This window comes from Fusarium poae, chromosome 1 (genome assembly GCF_019609905.1).
Source record: "Fusarium poae strain DAOMC 252244 chromosome 1, whole genome shotgun sequence".
Classification (NCBI taxonomy): Eukaryota; Fungi; Ascomycota; class Sordariomycetes; order Hypocreales; family Nectriaceae; genus Fusarium; species Fusarium poae.
Genome location: NC_058399.1, coordinates 1,346,169 through 1,373,809, shown reverse-complemented (window position 1 = coordinate 1,373,809; position 27,641 = coordinate 1,346,169). Strand labels below are relative to the sequence as shown.

Below are 27,641 nucleotides of genomic sequence, written 5' to 3'. Positions count from 1 at the left end.
TTTTAGTCATATTCTGGGCGTGATAGTTCAAGATTGAGATAGATATGTGGTGTATAGGGCTGGAATAATGTTTTATTAAAGTGCTCTAGGTTAAGCCAAGCATTCCAGATATTACCATAGCAGTATAGTACAGTTACCGCTTCGATTTAGAGTATGGCTGAAACGTTGCCAAGTTCGAGAATAATTCCAGGGGAATATAATTGTAGAAACATGGCTTGGACTTCATTCATGTTATGTTTATCTCTTGTAATCCTTCTGTCTCTTCAACCACCAATTCAGCATCCACTTATCACATGATGGGTTTATGTCCCAACCTCATAATTAAGTTTACTACATTACCGACCATTTTAACTCAATCACGCGATTGGAAATGCACAACATCGGTAAAAATCATCGGTAGAAATCATCGGCAGTTTAATTTCCACCTCCTTGATCCAGATGTAAAGTTTGAAGCCAAACGCGTCACAGAAAAACCCAAACGCCACTCTCAACCGTTACAAACTCAAAAGATTCTCAACAGACGTGGCAGAGTTTTTTTTTTTAAAAAAAAAGAAGAAAAGAAAAAAAGAAAAAAGAAAAAACTAGACAATTCATACGTCAAATCGTAATATAAAACTTCAAGTATCAAGCCTTATTGTCTTTAATCCCTGCTGTCCCCCTCGTTAATGTTTGATCTATATTGTGGCGTGTTTCCGATCCTACAGCGGTCCTGGTTAAATCGCCAGGGGTCCAAAGGAAGGAATAATTCAGACATGCAAAGCATGAAAAATACAGGCTAGACAGGATGGGGCTGGAAATGATGGGCAGTTTCACAGCGTTTCATTGTACCGCATGCTTGGAGATGCATATTGGTGCAGGAATATGTAAATTCATGATCAGCAGTTTCATCTCGACTTAAAAATAACACCCATCATCATGCCGACAAACGTAAGGGACGAAAGTTGGTGATAAAGAAAATATGCCGTTGTAGGCTGGTGTGTGTGTGATCTAGTTAGTATGGTAAATCTAGATACAACAATCGTAAAAAAGAATCAATCAATCATCCATCAAGGAGAAAAATGGTATCCTCTGTACATCCATCAATGTCAGATCCAGTCCTGTTTCCTTCATGGCCCTGTTAAACGCCAAGTCGCCAATATCCGAACCAAATATTTGGTTACCTAAACATTGGACATGTATCCTGTCTCCTCCAATAAACCAATCCAATCCAAGACAGACGTGAGTGTTGAAATAAGAATTCTCAAAGAGGGAATAAATGCTGCTTCAAAGAGCAACGAATGTGTATTTGCCTTTTAATCATGCCTGCCATTGTCCTACCGCGGACTCCCGTTCATGGTCGTAAAATGTCTATCAATTATGTACTGTTGAATAAAGAAGCCGACATCTCGGCATTGGATGCGCATTTAAATCCATTGAGGTGTGGTTGGTTTGGCGTGTGACACCTCAGGAAAGAAGCTGAAGAGCAGGTTCTGAACATCGCCGAGATAGTCCTCGGCGCTGAACTGGTTTAGGCCCTTGGACTTGATATACCGGTGATCCTCTTCCTCCTCCTTGCTTAGCGGCCTAGCGCTGTATTCCTCAGCGAGCTCGGTGACTTGTGCTAGTTCATGGCCAAAGGGGTGAGAGTCCTTGAGGGCTCGCTGCTGGAAGGATGGCGGAGGAACTGGGGCGGCGGCTGGGACTGCAGGGATAGGCACAGGAGGAGCCTTCTGGTTGTGACCGGCAGAGACGTACGAGGCCGACGACGCTCTAGTAGAAGTTGACGATGACCGGGAGAAAGTGTAGCTGGCCTTTGTGGAGACGGAGTTCTCTGAATCTCTTGACCTTTGCGAAACGGATCGTTGGCGAGCGATGTTGTCATACGAGTTCTGCTTGGTGTGGGAAGGTGATCGCTGGGGAATCGCGGGAGCTTCATTGACCTTTGGTACAGTAGGTGGCATGACGTGCGGCTTGGTTGAAACCGAGAAGTAAGTTGATAAATGATTCGGCACAGGTCCTGGGCCGTCTTCCATGGGAGAAACTTCCGGGCTCGTAGGTGGAGTTGACTCGGTAATTGAAGGAGCCTCGGAGTCCTCACCAACAGATCGAAGTGAAGACTTGTTGCGAAGAGAGGCGTGCGGCGACGGGATATCGGGAGCGTTATAGGACAGCATGTTGGTTGTATGAACAAGCTGAATAGGACCGGAAATCTTATGTCGCAGGATAGGGCCATGGTGCCTATCGCGGGCCGAGTTGCTGCGATGCGGTGGTGGAGAGTCTCCCATCTCGGGGACTTTGGCCTTTCTGGTGGTAAAAGCGCGTGAGAGTGACATTTTTTGAAATTTTATACAACAGTTGTTTGTTTAGGTTTGTTTGGTGGCTTGGTGGTTTTATAAGTAAACTTGGGTGAGCAGTGATGAGAAGCTGCTGCAACTGAGATGCCTTGTGATAAGACGGCAAAATAGCGTCGTGCCACTGACTCAACACTAATTTACTTTTTGAGGCAAGACTTTGCTGTGAGCTTGGCCAGCGGAGAGCTAAGCTTGCGAGCGAGAAAAAGAAACGGTACGAGAGTTTCTGAATTTGTGTGTTGTACTGTACTGAGACAAGGAATCCAGTCCTTTCTTTTGCTTCCAAGATCCGGCTTCTAGAGCAGAAATTGTGACGTCTAGCGTGATTTGATTTGTCGATTCTTCGAGAAAGAGAGTGTGATTTACGTTGACCGGCTTTGCAGTGAACGAGTGGATGATTGTAAAGGAACGGTCAACGTCGAAAATAGCTGTATCGCTTGATATCCGTATAGTTTCTTTGGTTTATGGATCGATCCTGCGACAGGGTGGGATACCAGAACAAAGTAGTGAATGAATGTATGAAAATGTGAGAGAAATAGTTATCAGATGCAGAATCAATGCACACTGACGAAGCGAAGTAGACACGACCAAGAGAGTGGCAATCGTGAAACTTTCGAAGAAGTGAAGATACAAGCCTTGGGTTTTTTTTTCGACGTGTAAAGGTCAAAGGAGAGAAAGCAAGAGATATGGACGAATCTTGAAGGAGAGCACCGTGGGGATGAAGATGGGGGGCAGGAAACAAATATGGGACCCCCCAGCGCCTGCTTCTAGATACGGCGGGCGGGACTAACTGCCTGATGGCCCGACTCCCCTGCAGTGCAGTGCACTGTAGCTCGCCCTGGCAAAATTTAGGTGGTAGTTTAGGCACTGGAGACCACTAAACTTTCAGGCCAAGTTACAACGGCCCGGCCACCCATCACATCTTTGGTGGCTGTTTAGCAACAGTCCCTGTCCTTGTCGGTGACTGTTAATTGGCCGACGCCCCTGGCTAAAAAGGCTCTGAAGCAAAGATCCTGGTGTCGTGTCTGTGTGGGTAACCAATCGCGTGAATATGTTCGCTCGCCATGCCCCTTGTATTATAAACTAGCCAAGGTTTTTCTTCCTCTTTTGTCCATGCAGAGAAGAAAAGTCCGCGCTGAGCGCCAAAGGAACCAGCTGATTGATATTGTTAGTTGTTAAGAATGGCAAGATTCGTGGCTCCTGTCGACTGAGTGCCGTCTCTGGTATCACATTGCATATCATGCTAATCAATACCAGGTTCACAACAAAAAAAAACCGATATACATAGGTACGCATGACACGTTCATGGCTGCACACGATACACTTTCTTTCTTTTGCTATTCCAGCTTGTTACAGCTTGACTACATAGATACGTATTGCGGATACACACTAACATGACGATTGCTTTGTTTCTTCCTTCGTCTTCTTCCTTGCTTTTGCTGGACCCAATCCAATGTGACGACTCTGATTCTGTTGAGGCCTTTGTTTCCGAGCACATGCTAACCAACACCCGAATCCAAATGGAGCTTCCCTCCGTCTGCTCGGCCATTCACCTTCTATCATCACCCTCCATTCTAGACATCCACTCACACATTTATCATCGACCTTTTATTGACCCGCGCGCTACTATGAGTGGAAAAGGACAAAAAAAAAACCCACTGTCATTAACACTGTTCATTGGCACTGACCTGATGAACTGAGTGACGAACGGACCTTGAAAAATTCTATTCATCGGGTTACACCGATCACTAGAAGAGACGAGAAAGATCAGGACATGGATGCATGCAAGCACTCAATTGAACGCCCTATTATTCTTTGACAACCTGGCACGAACTTTGGCCTCAGCTCACCGGATGCAGAAGACGCTTCCGTAAGTAAAAGGTCAAAGATAAGATGAGTTGTTGTGCATGACCAACGCACAACTGAACTGCTCTCACCACTACCGTTACAGCATCTTGGACACTCAAAAGCGACCGGTTATTAGCTGCTACTACGTTGGGTTAGTAGTACTGGCAATTAGACTATCTTGATTAACCCAAAAACAAAAGAGTGGTTGACTGGCACGAGGCATTAACAAAGCGCCTCTCGGAAACATCAGGCACAACCATTGAACAATTCAACAGTTCAGTTAGTATCTGTTGTTGGCGTTCTCTCATTAAACCTACAAGCCTCTCTTTTACACAATAGAGAGAACCCTTCATAATTGGCTTCAACGCCATTGCCGTTCTCCCCCTGTTTCAGGTTTCTAAGGCCTGTTCAAGCGGGCCCTCGACTGTGAGTGTGATGGCAGCGTTCTCGGTTCTCACTCGTCGCTTGTCAAATTCAGGTCGGATCCAGCTTCCAGGGGTGATGCTGCTGCTCAAAGAACCACCCTGGGCCTGTTCACTGTTGCATTACGTCGCGTGGACCGGTCGATCCTCCGCTTTCGATTAACGAAGGGACATGGTCATAGCTTTTTTTTCACTGATGGGATGGAGCCTTGGTGAGCCTGCGCACAGAAGTCTCATTTATACAGCAAATTAATTGTCCAAACTCGCTTTTCGCTATAGCCGTCTGAGACAGATACTTGTACATACATATCCTAGTGCCACCGCCCTATTTCGAGTAACAGTGACGTGCCTACTGCAGATCTGTTCCCAAACCAAAAGCTGACTCCCTTAGTGCTTTGTCCGTGAGGCATCTCAGACCATCCAAATGGACCCTTAATATCAGCCTTGATATAGGTGGCTATATCATTCATCTGCGCATCGTTTGTTCACCAATAAGAGAACTAATGAGCGTCTTAGAAGAACCAAATCCAACTTTTCTTTGATAAAAAAAAACCATCGTCTATCTAATAGCTAATATACTCAAACATGACTTAGTTATCCTCACCAACTGTTCCGCTGTGGAACAGTTTTCCGTGCGCCAGTATGCTTTCATTCATGCAGCAGTCTGCTTTTTTAGAACCGTCCTTCAAGGCCGGCAAGACATTGACTGTTTTCGCCCTTGTCTACCATCGTCAATGCTCACTGGGGATCGCCGCCATTGTCTAACGGGACCCATGTCTCATTCAGCCTCAAACAGGTTTCCTTGGTTTGGTTTGTTCGATTCTCGTCTCGAATGTATTGCCATCCCATCAACAACGGATGATTTAGTCTTCATCCATGGAGTCATCGTCCTCGTTGTCATCCTCATCATCCTCGTCATCGCTGGATTCGTCATTGTTGACGCCAACGAGACGGTCCTCGCCCTTCCCTCTCTGCTCGGGAACCCGATGCGCAAAGGCCTTGCGCACCGACGCGTTGGTGCTGGTGTCCCACACGTGCATAGTTCCTTTGCTTCCGGCCACAGCAAGACGGAAGGCGACCTCCGGGTCGGGTGCAAACGTGGTTGAGAAGACCTTTCCGACATCGAGGTTGCGCGAAACCACTGCTGAGGGTCCTGTGGGCTGAATGTTCCACAGCTTGACCGTCTTGTCGGTGGAGCCGGTCACCATGTAACCAGGAACCACAGTATTGATGTCGAACGAAGACACAGACTCGTCGTGAGCCTGTAGCGTCCAGACGGCCTTGGTGCCTGTGGGGTCTGACGGCGCATTGCGGACGTCGTGGTAGTGGATGACACCGTTTTCTGTCGAGACGAAGAAGAAGTTGGGGTCATGAGGATCCCACCGCACATTCTCGACGTCGCTCTCAACTCCCCATCGGGGAGCCTTTGCGTCAGGCGCACGCATATCGGCCGCCACCACAGTTCGGTCATAGGAACCACTCAGGAGGACGGTAGGCTCGTTCGCGTGCCACGCCAGAGAGCACACCTTGTCGGTATGGTAAGTGTACGACTTGGCGCACTTTGTTGTGTTAAGATCCCACAACTTGACAGTCTTGTCAGCCGAGGCAGAGGCCAGTAGGTTGCGATGCTTGCGGTTGGCAGCCAATGACAGGACAGCGTCGACGTGGTACTCGTCGTTAGACTTCTTTGACTTTTTCTTCTTCTTTTTCATCTTCTTCTCCTCCTCATTACCCCCTTGGCCGAGGATCGCGTTGGGGTACATGCAGTCGATGGTATCCAAGTCCCAAACCTCGATATCGGGATCCAGCGTACCGACAGCGACAAAGTTACCTGCTGCGTCCTTCTCTACACCGGACTTGTTGACGGGCATATCGATCCACTCAACACAGAGAGGAATGGCGGGCAGCATGATATCGTGGTGCACGTATAGGTTATCGGCCTCATCTTCGTAAACGTAAATCTCAAGGTGCGCCATCTCGTCCTCAACCTTGGCAGACAAAATCAGGTTGTCTGTCGCAAGAACTTGGAGCTCTTCGCGATCCTCGTCCTCCTGCTCCTTGTCCGCATCGATTGTGATGTAAGGGTCGTCCTTGTTTGACTCGTAGTATGCCAGTGACTTGATGTTTCCAAACATGCCCATACCCTCTCCCTGCCCAGGAGCATCCTCATTGTCGTCGTTGTCATAGTTTTCCAAGTCATACTCCTTCAGGTCGTCGTCGTTAAGATTAATCCTGTGCGATCCTGTTAGTCTTTTGGCCAAAGTTTATGAGGAACTGTCCCTAAGTCGCATACTCATTCTTATCAGCAGGCTTGTCGTCTTCGTCAATCTTCATCTCAGAGTCGTCCTCCTTGTCTTCGGCCTTGTCTGCCTTTGCGCCAGCCTTTGCTGCCTCCTCGGCTTCCTCAAGATCCTCTTGGGCGTCGTCGAGCTGGAGCTTGGCGAGCTCAGCTATCCGCTCAAACTCGGCCTCGTCAAGAGTATATTTCTGAGGGAAAGGCGCAGCGAAGCCCCTAGGGACCCATTGCGCAGCTGTAATCATTGAAGACATGGTGAATGTCTGGGTATCTTTAAAATGCTGTTGCTCAAGTCCAGTTTGTGTCCAAAGGTGGGTGCCCAGATAAATTTCTCCCAAAATTTCTAGTGGGGTTTATCGATAAGATTTTGACCCGCGCAGGGACCAGTGACGTTCGCATCTACAGGTAATTAAGCGTATTCCAATGTAAGAGTTTCTTGTCACTTGAATCAGGCATAGGCAAGTCCTTCGCCTTCTTTGTGGCAGCATCTGTAGAAGATCCCGATTTGCGCATCTCATATCGGGTGCTAGAAAATTGACAATTGATAGTTTATCATGACACAGTCTACTTCCTTCATGAATAAGAGGCTCGACTTGGCGCATCCCGCGAATATTCTCTATATAAAACACAAAGACAATCCTCAGTACATTCTTATTCTATCGATGTACTCAAAGACGTTGGGAAGATAAGACGACTCGGCATATTACTTAAAGATCATAAGAGACGTGAAGTTATCCTCTAAGCTTTAGGTTGCCACAATAAATGAATAAAACCCTACTCCAAGGCTGACCACCTACCTAGACATTGTGACTCTTTGGTCGCGTTTCTTCCCTCACTCTGTAGTTGACATCAACCTTGGTTAAAATTTAGTTCAATCATTTCTTAGGTCGTGCGGAAGGAAGGAAAGATAGCTGAGTAGTTGTTGAGGTTAACTCTTTGGAATTTACCATCATAACTCTAGAACAGAGCAGAGCAAGGGAAGAAGTCAGCATCAGTCTATCAAAGTATTGGAAAACCTCCAAATAGCTGACAGCCAAAGTGCGATATAGTCCATACAACATTTCTTAGACACACTTATAAGAGATTCGAATACCTGCTCAGCAGCTGGCTTGATGCTTCCTTTGAGATACATATACATACAAAGCTTCACTCTGATTGGTCCCATTATCAGAAAAGTTGACTTCTAAGATTTAGGGTACAAAAACAAATAGCCTAAGAGGTCAGGTCTAAACAGCATAAGCTGACCTACTAATTTCGTCTTTTATGCTTCCAGCACCCAAGTTTTCTGGTCCCTGAGGCCGCTAAATGCCAGACTCTTAGGTCATCATATTATTTATTTGTTTTTGTATCCCGAAGCTTTTGGACTTTGGAACAACAAACCACATTCAATTCCTCCCTTTCTTCTTTCCTTACTCCCTTACTTCCTTCAGCGTCAGCAATAGCCAAGATGTCGCCAGATCCAAAGAGACGTCGGATCGACTCTACGCGCCCGTATCAACGGGCACAACACAACGATTCGTTACGCGCTTCTACCCCCCGAGCACCGTCACGCTACGCGGCCACGCCCCCTCGTGAGGAGCCTCGTAATGAGGTAGGGGCGACCGACGAAGACACGGCTTTGGACCGCGATTGGTACGGCGGTGACGAATTCGGGGGACATAGCTTCGGGGATGATACTCACAATCCCTTCGCATCCTACGGTGCTTGGGAAGGCCAGCAGCAGGAAACAGCCCGACACGAAAAGATGACCAGCCGATTCGATGCGCGGCGCGAGCAAAGGAACCGGGAAAATGACGCCTGGGAAACAAATCGAATGTTGCAATCTGGAGTAGCCCAACGGCGAGATATGGCCTCCGACTTTATTGATGACGACGATTCAACCCGAGTTCATCTTTTGATTCACGACCTCCGACCCCCCTTCTTGAAAGGACGAACGATCTTTACGAAACAACTAGAGCCAGTGCCCGCTGTAAAAGACCCCCAAAGTCACATGGCGGTCTTCAGCCGGAAGGGTAGCAAAGTGGTCAAAGAAGCACGACAACAGCGAGAGCGACAAAGACAAGCCAAAGAAGCTACGAGTATGACGGGAACGACGCTTGGAAACATCATGGGCGCAAAAGAGGAGGATGGCGACTCCGCGCTACCAGTACCTGGCGAGGAAGATGCTCAACCCACGGAGCGGAAGGGCAACAAATTTAGTGAACATTTGAAAAAGGCAGACGGCGCTAGTAACTTCAGCCAGAGCAAAACGCTACGAGAGCAGCGCGAATACCTACCAGCTTTCGCAGTTCGTGAGGACCTTCTTCGTGTGATTAGAGAGAATCAGGTCGTCATTTGCGTTGGTGAGACGGGTTCTGGCAAAACAACACAGTTGACACAGTTCCTCCAAGAAGACGGATATGGAAATACCGGCATGATTGGGTGCACACAGCCGCGACGAGTTGCAGCAATGAGTGTGGCCAAGCGTGTGGCCGAGGAGATGGAAGTGAAGCTAGGAAGCACAGTTGGTTATGCTATCCGATTCGAAGACTGCACCAGCAAAGAGACGGTCATCAAATATATGACCGACGGTGTTCTACTACGAGAGTCCCTGAACGAACCAGACTTGGACCGCTACTCCTGTGTCATCATGGATGAAGCGCACGAACGTGCTCTGAACACAGATATCCTCATGGGTTTGTTCAAGAAGATTCTGCAAAGGCGACGCGATTTGAAGCTCATCGTAACATCGGCCACAATGAACTCGAAACGCTTCTCCGATTTCTTTGGCGGTGCCCCTGAGTTCATCATTCCTGGACGAACTTTCCCAGTCGACGTCATGTTCCATCGATCGCCTGTTGAGGACTACGTCGATCAGGCTGTGCATCAAGTGTTGTCAATCCACGTCTCAATGGGGCCTGGAGATATTTTGGTGTTCATGACTGGTCAAGAAGATATCGAAATCACATGCGAGCTGGTACAAAAACGACTCGACGCTCTCAACGACCCTCCAAAGTTAAGCATCCTGCCTATTTACAGTCAGATGCCTGCAGATCTACAAGCCAAGATTTTCGACAAGGCAGCCCCTGGTGTTCGAAAATGCATTGTTGCAACCAACATTGCCGAGACCAGTCTGACAGTTGATGGTATCAAATACGTTGTGGATGCGGGTTACTCCAAGATGAAGGTGTACAACCCCAAAATTGGCATGGATACTCTCCAAATCACGCCTATCTCTCAAGCCAACGCCTCGCAACGCTCAGGTCGAGCCGGTCGAACAGGCCCAGGAAAGGCATTCCGACTATACTCTGAGAAGGAGTTCAAAGAAGACTTGTACTTGCAGACGATCCCGGAAATCCAGCGCACGAATCTTGCCAACACTGTTCTAATGCTAAAATCTCTCGGTGTCAAAGATTTACTGGATTTCGATTTCATGGACCCCCCTCCGCAGGACACTATCACAACCTCGATGTTTGACCTGTGGGCCCTCGGAGCTTTGGACAATATGGGCGAGCTCACCGAGCTGGGAAAGAAGATGAGTGCTTTCCCAATGGATCCATCTTTATCCAAACTGCTCATTACTGCAGAGGATTATGGCTGTAGCGAGGAGATGATCACTATCGTCTCTATGCTGTCTGTGCCCAATGTTTTCTACCGCCCAAAGGAGCGACAGGAAGAAGCCGACGCTGCACGTGAGAAGTTTTGGGTGCATGAGTCGGATCATTTGACGTACCTTCAAGTGTATACCAACTGGAAGGCAAACGGTTATTCAGATGGCTGGTGTGTGAAGCACTTCCTGCATCCCAAGTCTTTGAGGCGAGCCAAGGAGATTCGCGAGCAGTTATTGGATATCATTCGCATGCAAAAGATGACGCTAACAAGTTGTGGAATCGACTGGGATATTGTGCGCAAATGCATCTGCTCGGGCTACTACCACCAAGCAGCCAAATACAAGGGCTCGGGCGAGTACATCAACCTTCGTACCAACCTAGGCGTGCAACTGCATCCGACAAGTGCATTGTACGCCGGGCACCCGCCCGACTATATCGTCTACCACGAACTGATCCTCACGTCCAAGGTATATGTGTCAACAGTGACAGCTGTTGACCCCCACTGGCTTGCTGATCTCGGCGGTGTATTCTACTCGCTCAAGGAAAAGGGCTATTCAGCACGTGATAAGCGCATTATAGAGACAGAATTCAACCGGAAGATGGAAATCGAGGCCAAGATGGCCGACGACAAGCGTAAGGATGAAGAGAGGAAGCAGGCGGAGGAGGAAAAAAGCCAAAAGAAGCCGGCGAAGAAGATCGGAGCAGATGGCAAAAAGTATATAACACAAGGTGCAGTCAGGAAGCCGGTGACGAAACGACGCAACAGGCCGTTTTAGACTACATAACAAAACATTAGTGCTCTTGGACTACAAAGTTATAAATTAATTTAATAATTAACGAGCTAGTTGTCAACTATTTAATACATGTCATTTCTGTAATAACAACCGCCAGAGGATGCCAGAAAAGTTGACCTCCATGCTTTGGGATACAGTTCAGCAAAGCCACAAGACTACTACGCTGGCTGTGCGTGATTTCTGAGAAATTGTAACAATTGTGCCTGGGTATCAGAAAAGCTGGCCGAGACGTGTGGTACTGATACGTCAGAAGATTTAGTGAATTCACAATTTAAGAGCATCAATGCTTTCTTGCAGTCTGCCATCTAATAACCATCGAGAACCACCAGAGACTGCATGTCTTATTTATCAAGTCGTCCCGTCGTATGCTGCTGTTGTTATCGATTGATGTTTTTATTCCGAAAAACGGAACGGTGGCTTTCATCCTTATCAACCATGATCAAAAGCCATGCCCTCAGTCTATTGGATAAAGACAAAAGCGATCTGTGTTTCTTATCCTTGTGTTACTGTTCTGCTCCTATCCCCTCTTCAACGCGTAACTGTGAAATCACTCTCTCCCTCAATAATCTGCCTCTCCTCTTGTGAAACCTTTGTGACTCTAGCTGATCTTGGACCATCGTCCACGTCCTTGAAGAACTTGGAAAGAACCTCATCACTCGCTTGAGCTTCTCCCTCAACCTCAAACACCGTTAGCACCAGGCTAGATTGGAGTGCTTGTATCAACTGACTTTCTCATCCTTTGTGTTTCGGCACCAACCAGTCACTCCATACTCTTGAGCTCTCTTTTGAGTAAAGTACCTTTCCAAAATCAGTTTCGATGCTCTCGAATAGATATGTTGTCTTATATCATACCGGAAGCCAACACCTACATGACGTCAGTTACAGAGAAGCTTCAGTGAACGGAAGATGAACATACCTTGGACACGCCCTTCAACGGAGAAGTAGACCTTGCGAGACTTAGCATCGATACTGATTCGGATAAGAGGTAGAATACTCGTTTTGACATCTTTGATGAGGCTACGTAGGATATGTAATGGATAGCAGGTTGTTGCAGAGTCAAAGTTCGAGGATATCGAAGTTAATGTAAGAGATACTGCCAGTGATGAAGGCTGAAGCTGAAACGTAAGTCAGTAAACAAACTCATGCGGTTTCATCGTGACATACTTACTAGATATATGATTTATCTAGGGACGACACAATAAACTTTGCTCAACGGTCGTGGATATCTCAGCTTATAAGGCAGGCAGGCAGGGATGCCGATAAGATAAGCTCTAAAACTGATGTCACTTACTATCTACTATCTAGTGGCACCCAAACAACTATCCCTACCACTAACATCCGCAATCCCTTCAACTTGCGACGCGAAAAACAATACTGCACAACCTGCACACGCTCACACGCACCGGCTTACTTATGGAAGCTAATTCATACGAAGCGGCTTCAGAGCCTATTCGATTCCGCGCCGGAAAGAAAAGAAAAGCATACCGCCAGCGTGTCCAAGAAGATGACGACGCTGTCGCAGAAACAGTACAATCGCCTCACACCGCATCAACAGCAGAATCAAACTATAGGTTGGCTCGAATAAATACGCCAGATAAAGAAGAAGATGGAGAAGGCTCTGTTGCGGCTGCGCTGAGGTTGCGAAATGCGCGGAGGAGCCGTCTTGGAGGTGTCGCATTTCGCAATTCAAATCGTCTAGAAGACGACACAGATACCGAGCGTGCTCTCGTTCCTCACAATGCCGATGAAACTTCGAATAACGAGTCCGTTATAAAGAGAGTTACAGACCGGTTTACACACCAAACTGGAAAAGTTGCCGACCTGAACGATAGGCACATGTACGTTGAAGCCCCTCTTCTCTCGCAGCCTGCGCTTCTCACCGTACAATAACTAATCATTCAAGGATGGACTACATAGAATCCCGACTATCTAATCGCGTGGCCAGAGATAGCTCACAACCTACCTCATCCGCATCTGCATCGGACCCTGCTCGACAATCTTCCACGACGGCGACGAAGCACGAGGCTGGACGGGCCGTAATGCAGGGCCAACTGATGGAAATTGATCTCGGCGATCAAGCGCAAGACAGCAGCGCAGCTCGGAATGGGCACGCAGGTCAAGGAGAAGGTGACGAACGGCGAGCCAAGAAGCCTCGACTCAGAAGAGATGGCAAACCCTGGCGTCCGCGAAAACGTCGAGACAGCGATGCTGTCAAGCGCGACCAACTCGTCGACGAGATTCTTCGAGAAGCAAGGCGTATGTATTCAGAGTCCCTTCTTTTCCAAGACATATGCTAACATGAATCCCATCAGTTGACCTGTATGAACCCACCGCAGAACAAAACGGCAACGCCGCTGGTGCCGACAAGGACGGTGCAGCAGATGAACGACTTGCTGAAGAGTTCCGACAGCAGTTCCTTGAGGACGTTGCCGAGAGACAACTCAGGAAAAAGAAAGCAACTAGCCAGCCTGCTCGCCCTGGCACTGAGGAGGTTCTCAAAGGACCTAAACTTGGCGGTAGCCGTAACACTAGAGCCCAGATGAGAGACCTTTTACTGAAAAAAGAGAAGGAAGGAAAGAAGTAACAAACGATTTTCGTGGAGTCCCCCCCCCCCCAGTGATTGCGGCGTCAGATTGTTATTGTTCTAGTTACTCTTTATATAGAATTTACATACATCACAAGCCATGTCTCATTAACCAATACAACGGCGAAATAGTTATTCTAAAAATGTCATCTTGTATATATTTCGAGATATTAATCCATAATAAGCTGAATCTTCAATGATTGTTCATTGTGCTATACATGTCTGCCGATCCAAAGATCTAAACATCAACCCAAGACAAAATCAGATATCTGACATCAATGACCTCGGCGTTGTACCGATCCTGAAGAAAGGAAAAAGAAAAGAAAAAAAAAGAATTCAAAAACTCCTTTACCCAAATTCCCATGTAGCAATTTTCCCAAACTGTAATAAATGAACGAACCGTCGCTTGGCACATTCGAGACCAGTCCCATATCATAATTCGCCATCTTGCTCGTAAACAAGATTGTTTGACTTCTGTCATATGCCATAACGCCGTACCAATGTGATGTTAACCGTTGTAGGGTATCCCTTATGCGTGAATCTTGATAGAATGAAAAAGTGACTCCGGAGAAGTCCTTCACCTAATGTCGAGCTGGAAAGGCTTGAATCGTCCGCCGATTGTAGCACAGCGGGGACACTTCCTTCTTGCTCCGTGCTCTGTCATGAGGACCTCGACACAAGTCGGGCAGAGACCGCAGATGCATTCGGTACATGCATATGAATCCTTGAGTAGAGAGAATCCTTGACATGCAGCGCAATATATCTGAATATTTTGAGCCGAATATGACGGTGACGAGTCAGAAAGCCCCCGGGTCCCCATATGGAAGTTCTCGCCACTTTCAACTGAAGGAAATGGTTCTATAGTGTCCTGACCGTAGGACGGAGGTGTAAGTGCCTGTTGGAGTGGTGAGGCCTGATAGCTGGCTGGTTGGAATTGTGGCTGGTGAGAAAAGGGCGGCAATGATGACCTATGCATTGAGACCGGAGATTGAGGAACCTGGTCATCATTTGTTAGTCCATGCATAAAACTCGAGGTAAATACAATAGAAAATAACCTACAGGAGTGCGGTCCTCGTCAATATCACCAGCAGCAGAGGCAGCCTGGTCAGCTGCGTCAATGAGGTCTTCCCATCGCTTCCCGAAGTCTGCCGACGGTTCAGCCGAAAGAGCTTTCCTATCACTACCTGGCCTGTAACGCTCTTCATTTTGTATCCGACGCAGCCAGTCGGTTGCCGTTCCCTTTGAGGTTTTCTTTTTGTGATGAGTCTCTCTTCCTCTCTTTGTCACAGATTGCTTGCGGGGACGGTTGGGGCCAACAGGGCGTTGAAGAGGTGGGAGAGTAGATGATCTTCCAGGAGGTGAGTTTGCAAGAATGGAAGGGAGAAAATCACGCTGTCTATTAGCCTTGGCAGAGGAATAAGGGTCGCTGGTGATATCGTGGTTTGGAAGATTGAGTGGCGGTAGTTCAATAGAGGTTCGTGGTCTACGTCGAACATCCATATCTGAGTAATATTCCTACACAGAATTAGTATGCGTTGATTGTCTGATGAAATACAACTTACACCATCCATATCCATGTCACGCTCGCTTTTAACGCCGTGGAGTTCAGCTAGTGCTGCTGCTGCGCTGGCAGTACCAAGCATTGGGCCAGACACCGGCCCACCGTTAGTGTAATCATCTATAAGGCGCGGCGTGCCTGGATTGCTCGACTCGTCGCGATGGTAGTTGTGTCTCTCATGAAAACCTTGAAGGTGGTCAATGGGCGGGGGCAGGCTTGACTGAGAGTGGGACAAACCCTGAGCATTTGGAGCTGAGGTCTGATCAAGAGGCCGGCGCTCCGAAGGAGGAGTATTAATCATCAACAAGAAGCTCTCTTCAGTAGCTGGCAACTTGGAAATGTAATGCTCGGGGTGCGCGCGACGGATATGCTCCTGCATGGAGCGATACCTCTTTTCCTGCAATTGGGCATTTAGAATCAAATCGGTACCGTTGCATGGTGCTACGGGAGTATGCTTGCCAACTTGGGGAATATGCGATGTGAGTGGTGAGACATGACGATACATGGCGGGTAGGCGCAGCACTGGTAGTTCAAGAACAGATGCAGGGTAGGATAAAGCAGAGTGGCTAGCAAAAGCAATCCATCTAGAGACTTACACCAATGCATCTCTTGCGACAGCTTGAGCCATCTTGATTGCGAAGAGGGCAGACTACCTCATTGTTGGAGTCTGTGATAGAGAAAGACGACGTTAAAGAAGATCGAGGCGGCATCTTGACCCCACCATGTGTGATGGCTTGCTGGCGGGGGGGATGTTGTAACGATAAGAGTATAAGAGGCGAGATAAGAGATAGTAGCGATTTAAGATGGGATTGAAGGGACTAGATCAATTGGCGACGATGAAGCTTTACAAAAACTGTAGCAGTCCAAGTGTAGCTCATTCAACGTGAGATGAGCTACCTTTAAACATTGACAAGCTTTGCTACAAGAATCGTTTCGAAATTGGGCCAGTTATGCGACGGTGGCTGCGTATGCGATTGCGGTTGCGACGTCGATTGGAGTTGTGGTTGACTTTCACTTTAAAGGCTGTAAGAATATCGAAGATCGAGTGTTGTAAGGTGCAAGTTGAACAAGGCGAATAAAGATATTCGATCGAAAAGGTCGCTTCTTTCAAGAGTCAAGGTGGGTTGCAAGGAGGGAGATATGGAAGAAGGAAGGCGAGTGGGTGGGAAAGAAGAAGGTATGTAGGCAGGTAAGTAAGTTGAGTTTAGGTAAGGTTGGCAAGAGCTCAGGTGTGGAAAGAAAGGAAGAGACAGAGGAAGGTGGGAGGCAAAGATGCCTTTTGGGGAAAGTGTGAGCGTAAGTAGACAGAGGTAGGATGGTGAGTAATAAGAGCAACAACGCAATAGCGAAGAAAAGCAACAGCTAGAGAGGCAAGAGGAGGGTGTGAGTCGACGAGTGTGTGTGGTGTGCGGTGCTGCCGAGGGAAGCTGAGCTCCAAATCCAATGTAGGTACTGATGAAAGAAAGCTTCCGTTGGCTTATCAACTCTGTTTATACACCAGCAAGCAACCAGACCAAACACTTTCACACGACTGAGCAAATTCCTCACTCAAATTCAGAAATGTGAAAGCGAATATTCACAAAAAAGAGAAGAGCAAAAAATGAGAGAGGGTCAGCAAAATCCAAATACATAATAGTTAAAAGTGAGAGAAAAAAAAAACTCTTGCGGAGGGCGTGTGGGCATTGGAAATCAAGGCCAGTAGCGAAAGCTTCCGCACAAACGAGACTCTGGTTCAACGTCTACCCATACCTAGCCATTGCTCTCACTCGACAAGGGACCACCTGAGCTCCAGGCTCCATGCGTCTAACTGACATCGATTGCCATGCCATGCCTTGTGCTTCGCCTCCACTGCTCGAGATCTCAGCTGCCTCGAAAGACTTATCGCCCGGGGCCAATAGCATTGACGTGCAGCTCCGGGGGTGCGGGTACAGAAGCTCTTTTGGCTATACAGTACAATACCTAGCAGTTTTCTAGGCCCATTAAAGAAGCAGCACAAAAAAAAAACCTCTTTTGTTGCCATTCCATCTTTTCCCGAACTGTGCTTGGCTGCAACATGGTTTAGGGGTCGAAACACCCTGGGCCAGTCTGCCGGAGCTTCAATCTTGCAGCCTTCAGACTGACGCAGCAGCTCTCACCTTGATCCCAAAAAAAACAAAAAAAAACTCGAGTCCTCTGCGACATCCAGTAGCGAAGCACAGCGTCCAAGTAAAGAAGCATCAGCAGCTCGAAATGGGTATGGCCCAAGCGCTGCGCGAGCAAATCAACTGGCTACCATTGCAATGACTCGGGAGGGGCTACAGGGGTGATGGCAGTGGCCGAAGAGGGGTGTGTCTGTCAGTGGAGTTGTCGTGGACGGATGGAGGTTAAGAGCATGTCCTTACGCCCAAGAATGCACCTCTCACAGGTGCTTTGGGTCCAAGAAGCTCCCTAGAAGAAGCAGGGGAAGCTCCAATGGTGGAGTTGGTCCCTTGCTCGGGTCTGTTGAAGATCCTTTCTTTTTGCTGCTGCAACTGATAACGAACGATGCAAGAGGTGTCCCACACTTGAAGGCGTGCACTTTACACCTTTCCGTCATGAGAAAACGATTGCAAATACCATACCAATCTCAAAGCCTCTGCGCCAGCCCGACTTCAACGAAAGATTCGTCTGTGACAGGTCCAGATGGATGTCGCAAAAAAAGGCCCGGCGTCTCAAGGGTTGACCATTTGGCGACAGCCAGGGTCGGCGGGGCCGACAACCAAGGTCAACTGCCACTCATGAATACCGTTCCTAAGCCAACTCCGGAAGTGGTTATCACATGTACATTCAAGGTACCTCTGCATGACTCTCGCCATAGACTGGTTCACGGGACCACTGGCATAGCTTAGCTATGTACACAGAACGTTCGTCACTACAAGCTGGAGCTCAAGTCGACGGTCGCTTTCTATGTGGCGTTTAAAATTCAGTGATGCACAAGTGTGGACGTCAACAGAGTCAGCGTCTGGGTTTTTGTCGCCAAACCAGAAATTTCAAATACGCCTTGGTGCAAGAGCATGGACTTATTTGGGTCCTAACAAGACGACTCCTTTCCTGTACAGGTCGTTTATTAGTTGACAGAGACAACAGGGAAAAACGTGAGTTCGTGATGGTATCTGAATGGACATCATTGAACAACAGCTGATTTCCACACAGGTTTGCTCCTACGCAGAGGCGCTGTGAAATATGTAAACGCCTGGAACAAGCCCTGTCACCACACTCATGGGTCTCTCAAACGGTGACATCACCGGCCAGCCAGCAACCAACGGGAGACTGGGGTGTGCGTAGAGTCAAGCCCATTGAAGGGTCTTCTTTCTAACTCGCTTCGATTGTTCGACTCAGTGGCACATCCTAGGAAGGCGGTGAATACAATACCAAAACGCCAAAGCTTTCCAGCACGCACTGGCTGGGGCGTGACAGAGGAGGAAGATGCGGTACCATGTCAACATGCCCCCTTGGAACAACAAGGCATTGCCCTGCAGGATCAGCTAAAGACGCATGAACAGGCCTGGGGGAAACGCCTAAACAAAGCGAGACAACATCGCGAGACTTGAGATGATAACATGACAACCAACCACGGTGGTAGAACCGAGGTCGATAAGTCCGGCTTTATTCTCAGACCCTGTGAAGGCGGTGACCCCGCGCCATCATAACGACCTGGCCGCCTCGAATCTTACCCCAGGGGCAATCGTTGACGGACCTCGGAGATACATGCGCATATATGTCGCCATTCTAAACGGGGTTGTTGAATTTAGCCTGCATGGCAGACGCTGGTTGTGGTAGTGACTTTGGTGTTCGACTTACAATGGCTTTCTCGGGGTGAAATTTCCCGCATGCGATAGATCGAGAAATTGAGGCTCCAGCTCCAGTTCCTGGGTAATGGGAGAAGGTGTGAGCATAGCCAGCCAACAGAGAATGTTACTGTATGTGGGGACCATGCACTGAATATGGGTGTGGGCCAGCTCATGACTGCTGCAATCGCTTTACATATGGCAATTGGCTTTCATGAATGTATCAATCCAACACGATCAGGAACCGGCACACAAACACACCGCATACACTGACAATGGGCACTCTAAAGAACTAAGCATCTTCCACTCAGACCTCGTTTCAAAACTTGGGTTGTAGCGGCCAAGAGTTAGAACAAGACATGTCCTTGTCAGGTCGTAATTCATGGGGCGGAGCTTGGGTCAACTCGGAGCTGGTCCCATGACTCTCGAAAAATAAAACCTTGGAAAGTATGCTACCATGTCGAACAGAATCAAAAGGCGGTTGAAGATTGTATTGGACAACCATGATAACCGCGATAGCCATGGTATTTACCTAGTTCTAGCAAGTAAACTAGCCTGACCCTGGTTTATCGTTCAAACAAATATTGAGACATCCTAATTCCAGGACATGCCGGTTTCTTGCCCTGGATCTAGAATAGGCTTCGCCTTGTTTGCTCTGACACATAAATAAGATCTTACCTTACCACTTGATTGACATTTGAAGGATTCATACTCTCTACATGTCGGTTATACCTCTACGACTAATCAAGCGGCAATCGGTTGTGGAGAGTGAGATACTAATTATAGCTTGGAAGCTCTTTTGATCAGTTATTTCTACCACACCAAGGCGGTTTGTATGCCGTGGGGGACAGATCCCGTGGTCTTTCGCGTATTATCTCGCTTCTCTACCGGCATGCCAATCGACACAGCATATCAAGGAAACGAATTATCGAACATCCTCTCGAATGAAACCATCACCAGATCTTTACGTCATACCCTTTCTCACTTGAGGTTTTGAGTTTTCGCCAGGCGGTTGTATGAAACGATCAGCGGCTTCAGCTTCATGACAATTGAACCTTCTTGTCAAAGCCTCGCAATTACATGCATCGGGAATTAGGACGAGACATAATGCATCAATGAGTCATGTTCAACACTTCGGCTTCATACTGGCTCATTGATAGCACCTCGCCCCTTTGACAACCCATCATCTCATATCACGGTCACAACAAGTTGGGCGCATTGGTTTATGTAACATAATTCATGTCTGATGTCAAGGTAAGTTTCGGTCTCTAAGCCAGGATCCGGAGACTTGACCTAGGGTATCTTTCGTACATGCTATCCCATATCATCACCTTAGAAGCGCCCAGCTTGGCTTATATCTGTCGTAAAATCCGCCTAATATGCGTGTCCTTTTCTTCAGGATGCAAAAAATAAATCCATATGGCGTTTCGAGGTATCAGTGCTTACTCCGGCACTAAATGCTCTTTCCATCTTTAAACTATACAGTCCTGACGCCTTTCCGTTGTTTACTTGAGCTGCTTAAGAATCTCTGTCAAGAAGTCCTCAAAGCTCAATGTGATGTAGCCGTCGCGGTCGTCATCGTACTTCTTGAAGACGTCGGTCATGCGCTTGAGAGAAATGCAGCTCTGAACAAACAGGTCGAAGCTCATAACTCCCTCATTTCGCTTGTCGTATGTGTTGAAGAGCAGCTCGACAAACTGGGGGCTTAGTCGATATCGGAAAGCGACGAGAGCGTTGTTGAATTCGGAGAGTGAGATGTTCCCGCTACGGTCGACGTCGAATCGGTCGAAGAGAGTTCTCCACGAAGCCAAAAATGACCATAGACCACAGAATTCTTCGAAACCAATAGTGCCACTTCGATCAGAATCAAACATCCGGATCATCATGCGAACAGTATGGGGATCAAAGGCGGTCCAGTCACCGTTGACAAGCGCGGCGGATAATTCTCTCTCGGAAAGATGACCAGTCCCTAGGTGGGGAGCGGTCAGCAACTGACAAATGCTAATATGTACACTTGGCAATCTTTATAAACTTACCATCTTTGTCTACAGCACGAAATAGAGGTAGGAGCGAGGGATCGGATCCATTGCCATCGAGAGCAGGCGAGGGAGGAGGTCGTGAGTTGGGAGCAGGACGATTGTGAGCCTGTGGTCTCGCACCGCCAGGGTTTGGAGGCGGAGACATAAAACCGTGAGAAGCTGGACCCTGACCTAGAGAATGAGATCGCGCATCTCTTTGAGTTGGTAGAGGCTTGTCGTATCGGGGCTGTTGCTGGTGATACTGCTGAGGAGGGGGGTGATGCTGATACTGCTGCTGCTGCTGAGGAGGAGGGTGGTGTTGCTGCGGGGCAGGAGACCTGGACTGTCCTGGCTTCTGAAGGGCGCAATGTTAGTTCGCGGTTCTTGGGTGCGGTAATATCGATGTTTGCGAGTAACGTACCTGCTCAGGCTCAGCGAATCTAAACAGATGATGTGGTTAGCCTTGTGTTGCATTGTGACGCCGTTCCTCAACGGTAGCTTGTTAAACGTAATCGCAGAGCCGCAATGGTCGATGGGCGGGTGTTCTAAAGGGAGGGGCAAGTTGGTTGTAGTCGAAGAAGAAACTTACCTTGGGAGGGCATCCTCGTCGTAGGGACGGTTGTAAGCCATGGTGAGTGTCGGTGTTTAGATTTGCAATGGTTTCTATGAAGAAGGCTCTGGAGGGAGAGAAGAAGAGCTGGGGATTGATGAGGTTTTGAGCTGAATCAAATTGGTGCGCGGCTGAAGAAGAAGTAGCACCGCCTTACGTATGATAGAAGGTCTTTTAGCTACTAAAGTATTACGGTCCTACCCCAGGCTCATGGCCAGGCTCAGGCTCATGCTCAGGGGACGGGAGCAGGGAGTTATTCAGCGCGGGGCAGTGTCGTTTGGTTGGTGGAGCGTAATTGGAGATAGAGCGTGGCTGAGTGGATTTGCAATGGAGAGAGATATGGGTAGGTAGTAATACCTACTACCTAGACTACTAAGTGAGTAGTGATCTTGTGAGAGACAACAACTCCTCGAAGCTTTCTTTCAGGTGAGTCAGTCAAAGAAGATGAATTAGGTTTATGAGCAATAATGGAGTGTTGTTGCTGCTCTATATCAAGAATAAAGAGAACTAAATATTACCTGAATCAAGGAGTAAGAAATAAGCAAAATGACATGATGGAATGTTCAATATCCAAGTTCCCCGTTATCGGGTATTAAACTGGGTTCTCAACCTCCACTGAGGCCTTATCTGCAACGACCTAGACAGGGTCAAAAAGGACTGCCCGACTTGGCTCCTTGCCCTCTGTTCCGTGCCAAGACGTCAACTCAAACAAGGTTCCCTTGAATTTTTAGTCTGGAATTTATTCATTCCGCGTATTCCAGTTTCATCATGCCAATCGATAGGCAGAGTATCGGTCTGGTGAAGTTGCCGGTCTATAATTGTAACATCTTGAACGAACCCTATAGGGCCTCAATTTTCGCTTTCGGAAAGCTGACAAGAGAGAGAGACCCTTGAGTTCCGCGGTGGGGTCTTCTATTCCCTGCACTTAAAGTGTCTATGTAGTAATTGGTGACGTCGGCGCGAACAAAGAAGCTCGCTCGGACAGACAAGAAGAAAAGTCAGAGGCTTACTTAGCCACTGACCTGACCTCAGCCACTAGAAATGAGTCCGAGCATGAGGAAAGAAGGAAATTTGTTCCATTTCTGTTCTACAGTCTTCTCTGACCCCTGTTGCTTTCCTGTTAGTGGCCCATCACCTCATCTCCATTGAACACGCATCACGTTCGCAACTACCGAACCAGGGACTCAGCCTCATAGAAGAGATATCTAAATCCCATTTTTGAATTAAATCATACCATACTGAGGTCTTAGTTTGCCATAGTTACTCAGCAAATCACCATTGCACAAAACATAAGGACATTACTAATATTTCTCAGTTAACCAACATGACCAATCAAGACTCATCAGAACCCTCCGAATTCTGGCTATACGGATACGGGTATGCAGCTTCTTTCCTGGCATCAGATCTCTCATCAATGCATATATGTATTAACGACCATCTCCGTGTTGCGCAGGAGCTTGATATGGAAGCCTCCGCCACATTTCGGTAAGCACTTGTTACCCCAAGTTCTCATGCAACGGCCTTCCCACTAATGTTTCTCATCTCTCAGATCAGAGAATCCCTGGGTGGGTTGACGGTTATGTCCGTCGTTTCTGGCAGGTCAGTTTGCTTCCTATCAAACTCAAAAGTCCTCAACTGACGTATCACAGGCTAGGTACAGCCTCAACGGCCCGGGAGTTAATTGCATCCATAACTAACAACTATCCAGTGAGGATCACCGAGGCACCCCAGAAGCTCCAGGTCGTGTTGTCACTCTCATTGAGAGATCCTACTGGGAACGGCTGACTGATCACCATGACTCTGCCCCAGAGCGAGTATGGGGTGTTGCTTACCGTATCATTCCCGAAAAGGTCGCTGAGGTCAAGGAATACCTTGATATCCGTGAGATTAACGGATATACAATTCACTACGCTCCGTTCAAACCTGCTGATGGTTCACCTCCCATTCGCACTCTGGTATACATAGGAACTCCGGACAATGAGCAGTTCGTCGGTCCTCAGGACCCCCAGAAGCTCGCCGAACACATCTTCCGTAGCCAAGGACCCAGTGGTCCGAACAAGGACTACCTTTTGAGTCTCGACACTGCTCTCAGTGAGCTTGCTCCTGATAGCGGTGATGTTCATATTCATGATCTCGCCCACCGTGTCAGAGAACTTGAGAAGAACTGCTCAGACGAGGATATTGTCCTCAACTCAGCGCCATCCGCCCATATGCAGAAGCACAGTACAGAGGAGGCGGAGTAAATTGAGGAGCCACACCATTGAATATAATCGGCACCTCAATCCAATTATTGGGATAAGTGCGTATAGAGACGGTCTTCAACACTAAATGTTGGAGATCAGTTAGAATCATAGATATATTATGAATTAACCTGGATCGGCTTTCGATTTCTTTCTGGCCACTAATATCCGTCACGAGTGCCAATGGTATATCTTAATCCGATACATCGGTAGTTAGCTTACAGCTCAAACCACATCCCAACTTGTCACGAGATACCACAGAGTCAAAACCAAAAATCGAGAGAAAGAGGCCGCACATAGCGCCATTTCACATTTTCTTCCATGCCTGCCTACCGAGACATCCTCCTTTGTCTTTTCGCACTAGGTTTCATAAAACGGCCGTGTCAAAATGGCATTCTGACCCAAAAGGTCATGCCCCTCAAACCATGCTTTCAACCAAAGTATCCGGGTATAGTTGTGCGTTCCAATATGCTCACCAATGCCTCGTCATCCAGCCACCCAAAGGATCCGTAAGCTCAATTGCGAGAAGCTGCCGATATCACGGGCCATCGAAAGTTCATTCTTCGGTGTCCGTCGAAAACTCATGGGGGCGAAATGATGCCCCCATGTCGGGCCTTTAGTCAAACTCGTACTCTCTAGTAACCTCTTCCACCCTGGTAAGGCTGCTGCTGGGGAGGAGGCTGTTGAGAAGGATCATGGTACCCGTACTGCTGCTGAGGATGCATGTATCCTATTAAAATGTTAACTTTACCGCAAACGAACTTCGGGCTCCGTTGTGACCATACCTTGAGGGGGGCCACCATAGCCCTGCTGAAGAGGATATCCGCGACCATAGGGCATGGACACGTACATGTTAGGAGCAGGCATTTGGTAGCCAGGACCGGGAGGGCCCATTCCGTATGGCATTGGGCCACCAAAGTTTCGTCCATAGCCGCCGCCGCCGCCGCCACCTCCTCTACCGAAACCACCTCGAGGGCCGTTGTCGGATGCCTTGTCAACTCGGATAATTCGCCCGTCAAACCTATACATAGTTAGATCTCGTACGATAATGCAATAGCACCGCTGTCGTGTGATAAGGAACTAAAGTGACTCGTACTCGACATTGTTCATGGCTACGATAGCATTCTGAGCGTCGCCCTCCTGGGTGTATCGCACAAACCCGAAGCCGCGGCTGCGACCAGTATCACGGTCCTTGACCACCACCTTTACATATCCATTGTTAGAAACGGTCTCGCCGTCCAACAAACACCCGCATTAGAGCCACAAGATGTAGGACTAGAAGCGCCTTGCTTGAAGGTGAGAAGGAACGGAGGCACCTACAGCTTCTTCGACAGGACCAAACTCCTCAAACTTCTGGCGAAGAGTGGTCTCCTCTGTGTGCCATGCTAGGCCACTGGGACTGGATTAGCAGCTGAAACTTGCATGAAATATATAAAACATACCCGATAAAAAGCTTAGACATGATGAATTGTGAGATCTGTTCTCCTCTGGTTGTTAGCTATTATCTGCGGCAGAGCACTGAATAACCGTTGGCGTTCAGGATTGCATATGTGCCCTGGAGGAACAAGCTCGAATAGAGACTTTGGACATTTACAGTAACCGAATTGCTGAGCAGCCTTTTCGATTTCAGTGCCAAAGCAATCCTATCGTCGAGATGCCGCGCGTCGCTGGACACAGCGCGCGCTTACATGCACGTTTGACCCGAGGAAGAATGATAAAAAAGAGGTGTTGTAAGAGATAGAGCGCACCTTTGTTGACTAAAGTATGGACGTCGTCAGGGTACTTGGACTTGGTTATCCAAAAGCGAGCCTTTGTGCTTCTTATCGAGACAAATCTAAACCGTTTGATAGATAAACGGGTTGAGATGCAAAGTGAAAGGTGTAAGAACGAAGATGAGAGTGGAGCTTAAGCCAAGTAGGAGGTTGCGGAAGTAAGGTAAAATCAAGGCAAGGCAACGTGTGTAGCTCTAGCTTAGCTTCTATTCACTAGACAGCGCAGTGCAGTCCAGTAACAGTCCAAGGATGAGAGTCAAAATGAAGTGAAGTGAGAGGGGTCTTGAGCATGAATTAAATGAAATGCGGGCGGAGCGTGACTGTCGAGATTATGTATGCACCCTGCAGCACCATGCAGAGAAGCGTACTCTGTAGCGTAGTAATAAGTGAACTGGAGGCACGGCGGGCAGGCAGGAAATCAGGCACGTTGTTTCTTTGACCCTGAATCCCGTTTGACAGTGTTGCGGAATGACGATGGATGCTCGTCAGGGGTATGTGCCGCGCTGGAAGTGCTATAAGTTTAAAATATCTCGTTTGTTTGATGAGGCTTGATTAGTTGACACCATGGTTTCGCGAATCATGCTTCTAATAATCTTTTACATGTACTGCATCAAGCTCATAACCCGAGCTAAGCCAAGCTCCTCCTCGCGTCGATCTCAGGCCTAATGGGCTCATCAATGGAGGCAGTGCTGATGAACTGCACCGTAACTACCTAGACTACCCGTCACCGCGACAGGTCGACCAGGGTGTTCAGTCAGGACGTTTCGGTGGTCTTGTTTGGCATCTGCAGGGAGATTTGTCCAAACAAGCTTTGGATACCCAACACTAACCCACCACACTCACCGTGGTCGTGAATGTTAGGTTTGGTACCATCCATTTTGCAGTTCCAGACGACGCAGGAGAAGGCAAGCTCATGCGGGTCCTGTGATGACGACGGGCCTCCACACCCTAGTCGTGGCTCTCCCCACATTCATTCAAAGCCAAGCACCACGGCTAAGCTCAAATCGCTCTCTGCCCCTTGGTCAAGCATAGCTATCCGAAGATCTTCCCCCCTTGTCCTCATACTGCCAGTTTTCGATTCGCCGCTGGCATAGCCTCCTTCAACCCACCTGCTCCCAATATCCCGGTCCTACTCCCTGTGCTTCGGGAAGGGGCCTTTGGAACCAAGGTAGGTGATCAGACTAGGCCTGTCCATAGGAAGAGAAGAGTTAGTACTCAAGATCAGTTTCTCTCTTTGTCGCAGCGCACTGATATTATTTGCCTTTGCTGTAACTTATGCGCAAGGCACGGGCGGGTGTAACCATAGCCCTGTAAAGTCGAGATACACAACGTCTTCACTTTATTCTTGGCGATTTGCATGTTCTTTTCAGGGTGTTATCTGAGCCCCGCCTCAACTGAAGCCTGTCATAGACACGTGCTGCCCCTCTTTCTCTCCCGAATGGACCGGATTCAGGGGCGGGCAGAAGAGAAAAGCTCATGGCTGACTTGAAAATGTCTCTTGTTGTTTTCAAGAAAAATAGGTGGGAATTTGACGAGCTCGTCTATGCAGTACCTTCTCGTCCCACAGCCAAGGTTATGGCCTCTTCAAAGCTCACAAGCTTAGAACTTAGACGAGATGTAGACACGGATTGTGTAATTTCCCCGAAAGGAAACTGCCAGGGGTAAGGATTAAGGCATGTAAGACAAGAGCTAAATCATGCAGTGAAACGTGCAGAGTGTCAAAGCTCTTCCCGCTTCGTAACGTGTGAAACGAGTAGACGAATGAGTGATCAA

General features: G+C 48.0%; 9 protein-coding genes across 9 annotated transcripts; 3 read left to right on the top strand and 6 right to left on the bottom strand.

Moving 5' to 3' along the window:
- Positions 1-1,403: 1,403 nt before the first annotated feature.
- FPOAC1_000470 (uncharacterized protein) lies at positions 1,404-2,312 on the bottom strand (the record flags this gene model as incomplete). Its single annotated transcript, XM_044845085.1, has 1 exon — positions 1,404-2,312. The coding sequence occupies one exon, from the start codon at positions 2,310-2,312 to the stop codon at positions 1,404-1,406; it is 909 nt and encodes a 302-aa protein (XP_044711001.1).
- A 3,151-nt stretch (positions 2,313-5,463) lies between these two features.
- FPOAC1_000469 (uncharacterized protein) lies at positions 5,464-7,150 on the bottom strand (the record flags this gene model as incomplete). Its single annotated transcript, XM_044845084.1, has 2 exons — positions 5,464-6,832; positions 6,894-7,150. 2 exons carry the CDS (start codon positions 7,148-7,150, stop codon positions 5,464-5,466), a joined length of 1,626 nt encoding a protein of 541 aa, XP_044711000.1.
- A 1,193-nt stretch (positions 7,151-8,343) lies between these two features.
- Positions 8,344-11,262, top strand: FPOAC1_000468 (uncharacterized protein; the record flags this gene model as incomplete). The annotated part of the gene is made up of 1 exon (XM_044845083.1): positions 8,344-11,262. The coding sequence occupies one exon, from the start codon at positions 8,344-8,346 to the stop codon at positions 11,260-11,262; it is 2,919 nt and encodes a 972-aa protein (XP_044710999.1).
- A 546-nt stretch (positions 11,263-11,808) lies between these two features.
- Positions 11,809-12,286, bottom strand: FPOAC1_000467 (uncharacterized protein; the record flags this gene model as incomplete). Its single annotated transcript, XM_044845082.1, has 5 exons — positions 11,809-11,958; positions 12,009-12,078; positions 12,133-12,145; positions 12,197-12,227; positions 12,275-12,286. 5 exons carry the CDS (start codon positions 12,284-12,286, stop codon positions 11,809-11,811), a joined length of 276 nt encoding a protein of 91 aa, XP_044710998.1.
- A 407-nt stretch (positions 12,287-12,693) lies between these two features.
- FPOAC1_000466 (uncharacterized protein) lies at positions 12,694-13,864 on the top strand (the record flags this gene model as incomplete). Its single annotated transcript, XM_044845081.1, has 3 exons — positions 12,694-13,118; positions 13,184-13,536; positions 13,593-13,864. 3 exons carry the CDS (start codon positions 12,694-12,696, stop codon positions 13,862-13,864), a joined length of 1,050 nt encoding a protein of 349 aa, XP_044710997.1.
- A 577-nt stretch (positions 13,865-14,441) lies between these two features.
- On the bottom strand, positions 14,442-16,132 carry FPOAC1_000465 (uncharacterized protein; the record flags this gene model as incomplete). Its single annotated transcript, XM_044845080.1, has 5 exons — positions 14,442-14,861; positions 14,924-15,379; positions 15,427-15,608; positions 15,660-15,819; positions 16,019-16,132. The coding sequence occupies 5 exons, from the start codon at positions 16,130-16,132 to the stop codon at positions 14,442-14,444; spliced, it is 1,332 nt and encodes a 443-aa protein (XP_044710996.1).
- Positions 16,133-20,733: 4,601 nt separating this feature from the next.
- On the bottom strand, positions 20,734-21,876 carry FPOAC1_000464 (uncharacterized protein; the record flags this gene model as incomplete). The annotated part of the gene is made up of 4 exons (XM_044845079.1): positions 20,734-21,197; positions 21,265-21,601; positions 21,668-21,686; positions 21,836-21,876. 4 exons carry the CDS (start codon positions 21,874-21,876, stop codon positions 20,734-20,736), a joined length of 861 nt encoding a protein of 286 aa, XP_044710995.1.
- A 1,304-nt stretch (positions 21,877-23,180) lies between these two features.
- FPOAC1_000463 (uncharacterized protein) lies at positions 23,181-24,099 on the top strand (the record flags this gene model as incomplete). The annotated part of the gene is made up of 2 exons (XM_044845078.1): positions 23,181-23,341; positions 23,565-24,099. The coding sequence occupies 2 exons, from the start codon at positions 23,181-23,183 to the stop codon at positions 24,097-24,099; spliced, it is 696 nt and encodes a 231-aa protein (XP_044710994.1).
- A 632-nt stretch (positions 24,100-24,731) lies between these two features.
- Positions 24,732-25,558, bottom strand: FPOAC1_000462 (uncharacterized protein; the record flags this gene model as incomplete). Its single annotated transcript, XM_044845077.1, has 5 exons — positions 24,732-24,826; positions 24,882-25,117; positions 25,193-25,299; positions 25,417-25,489; positions 25,539-25,558. The coding sequence occupies 5 exons, from the start codon at positions 25,556-25,558 to the stop codon at positions 24,732-24,734; spliced, it is 531 nt and encodes a 176-aa protein (XP_044710993.1).
- Between the last annotated feature and the right edge of the window lie 2,083 nt (positions 25,559-27,641).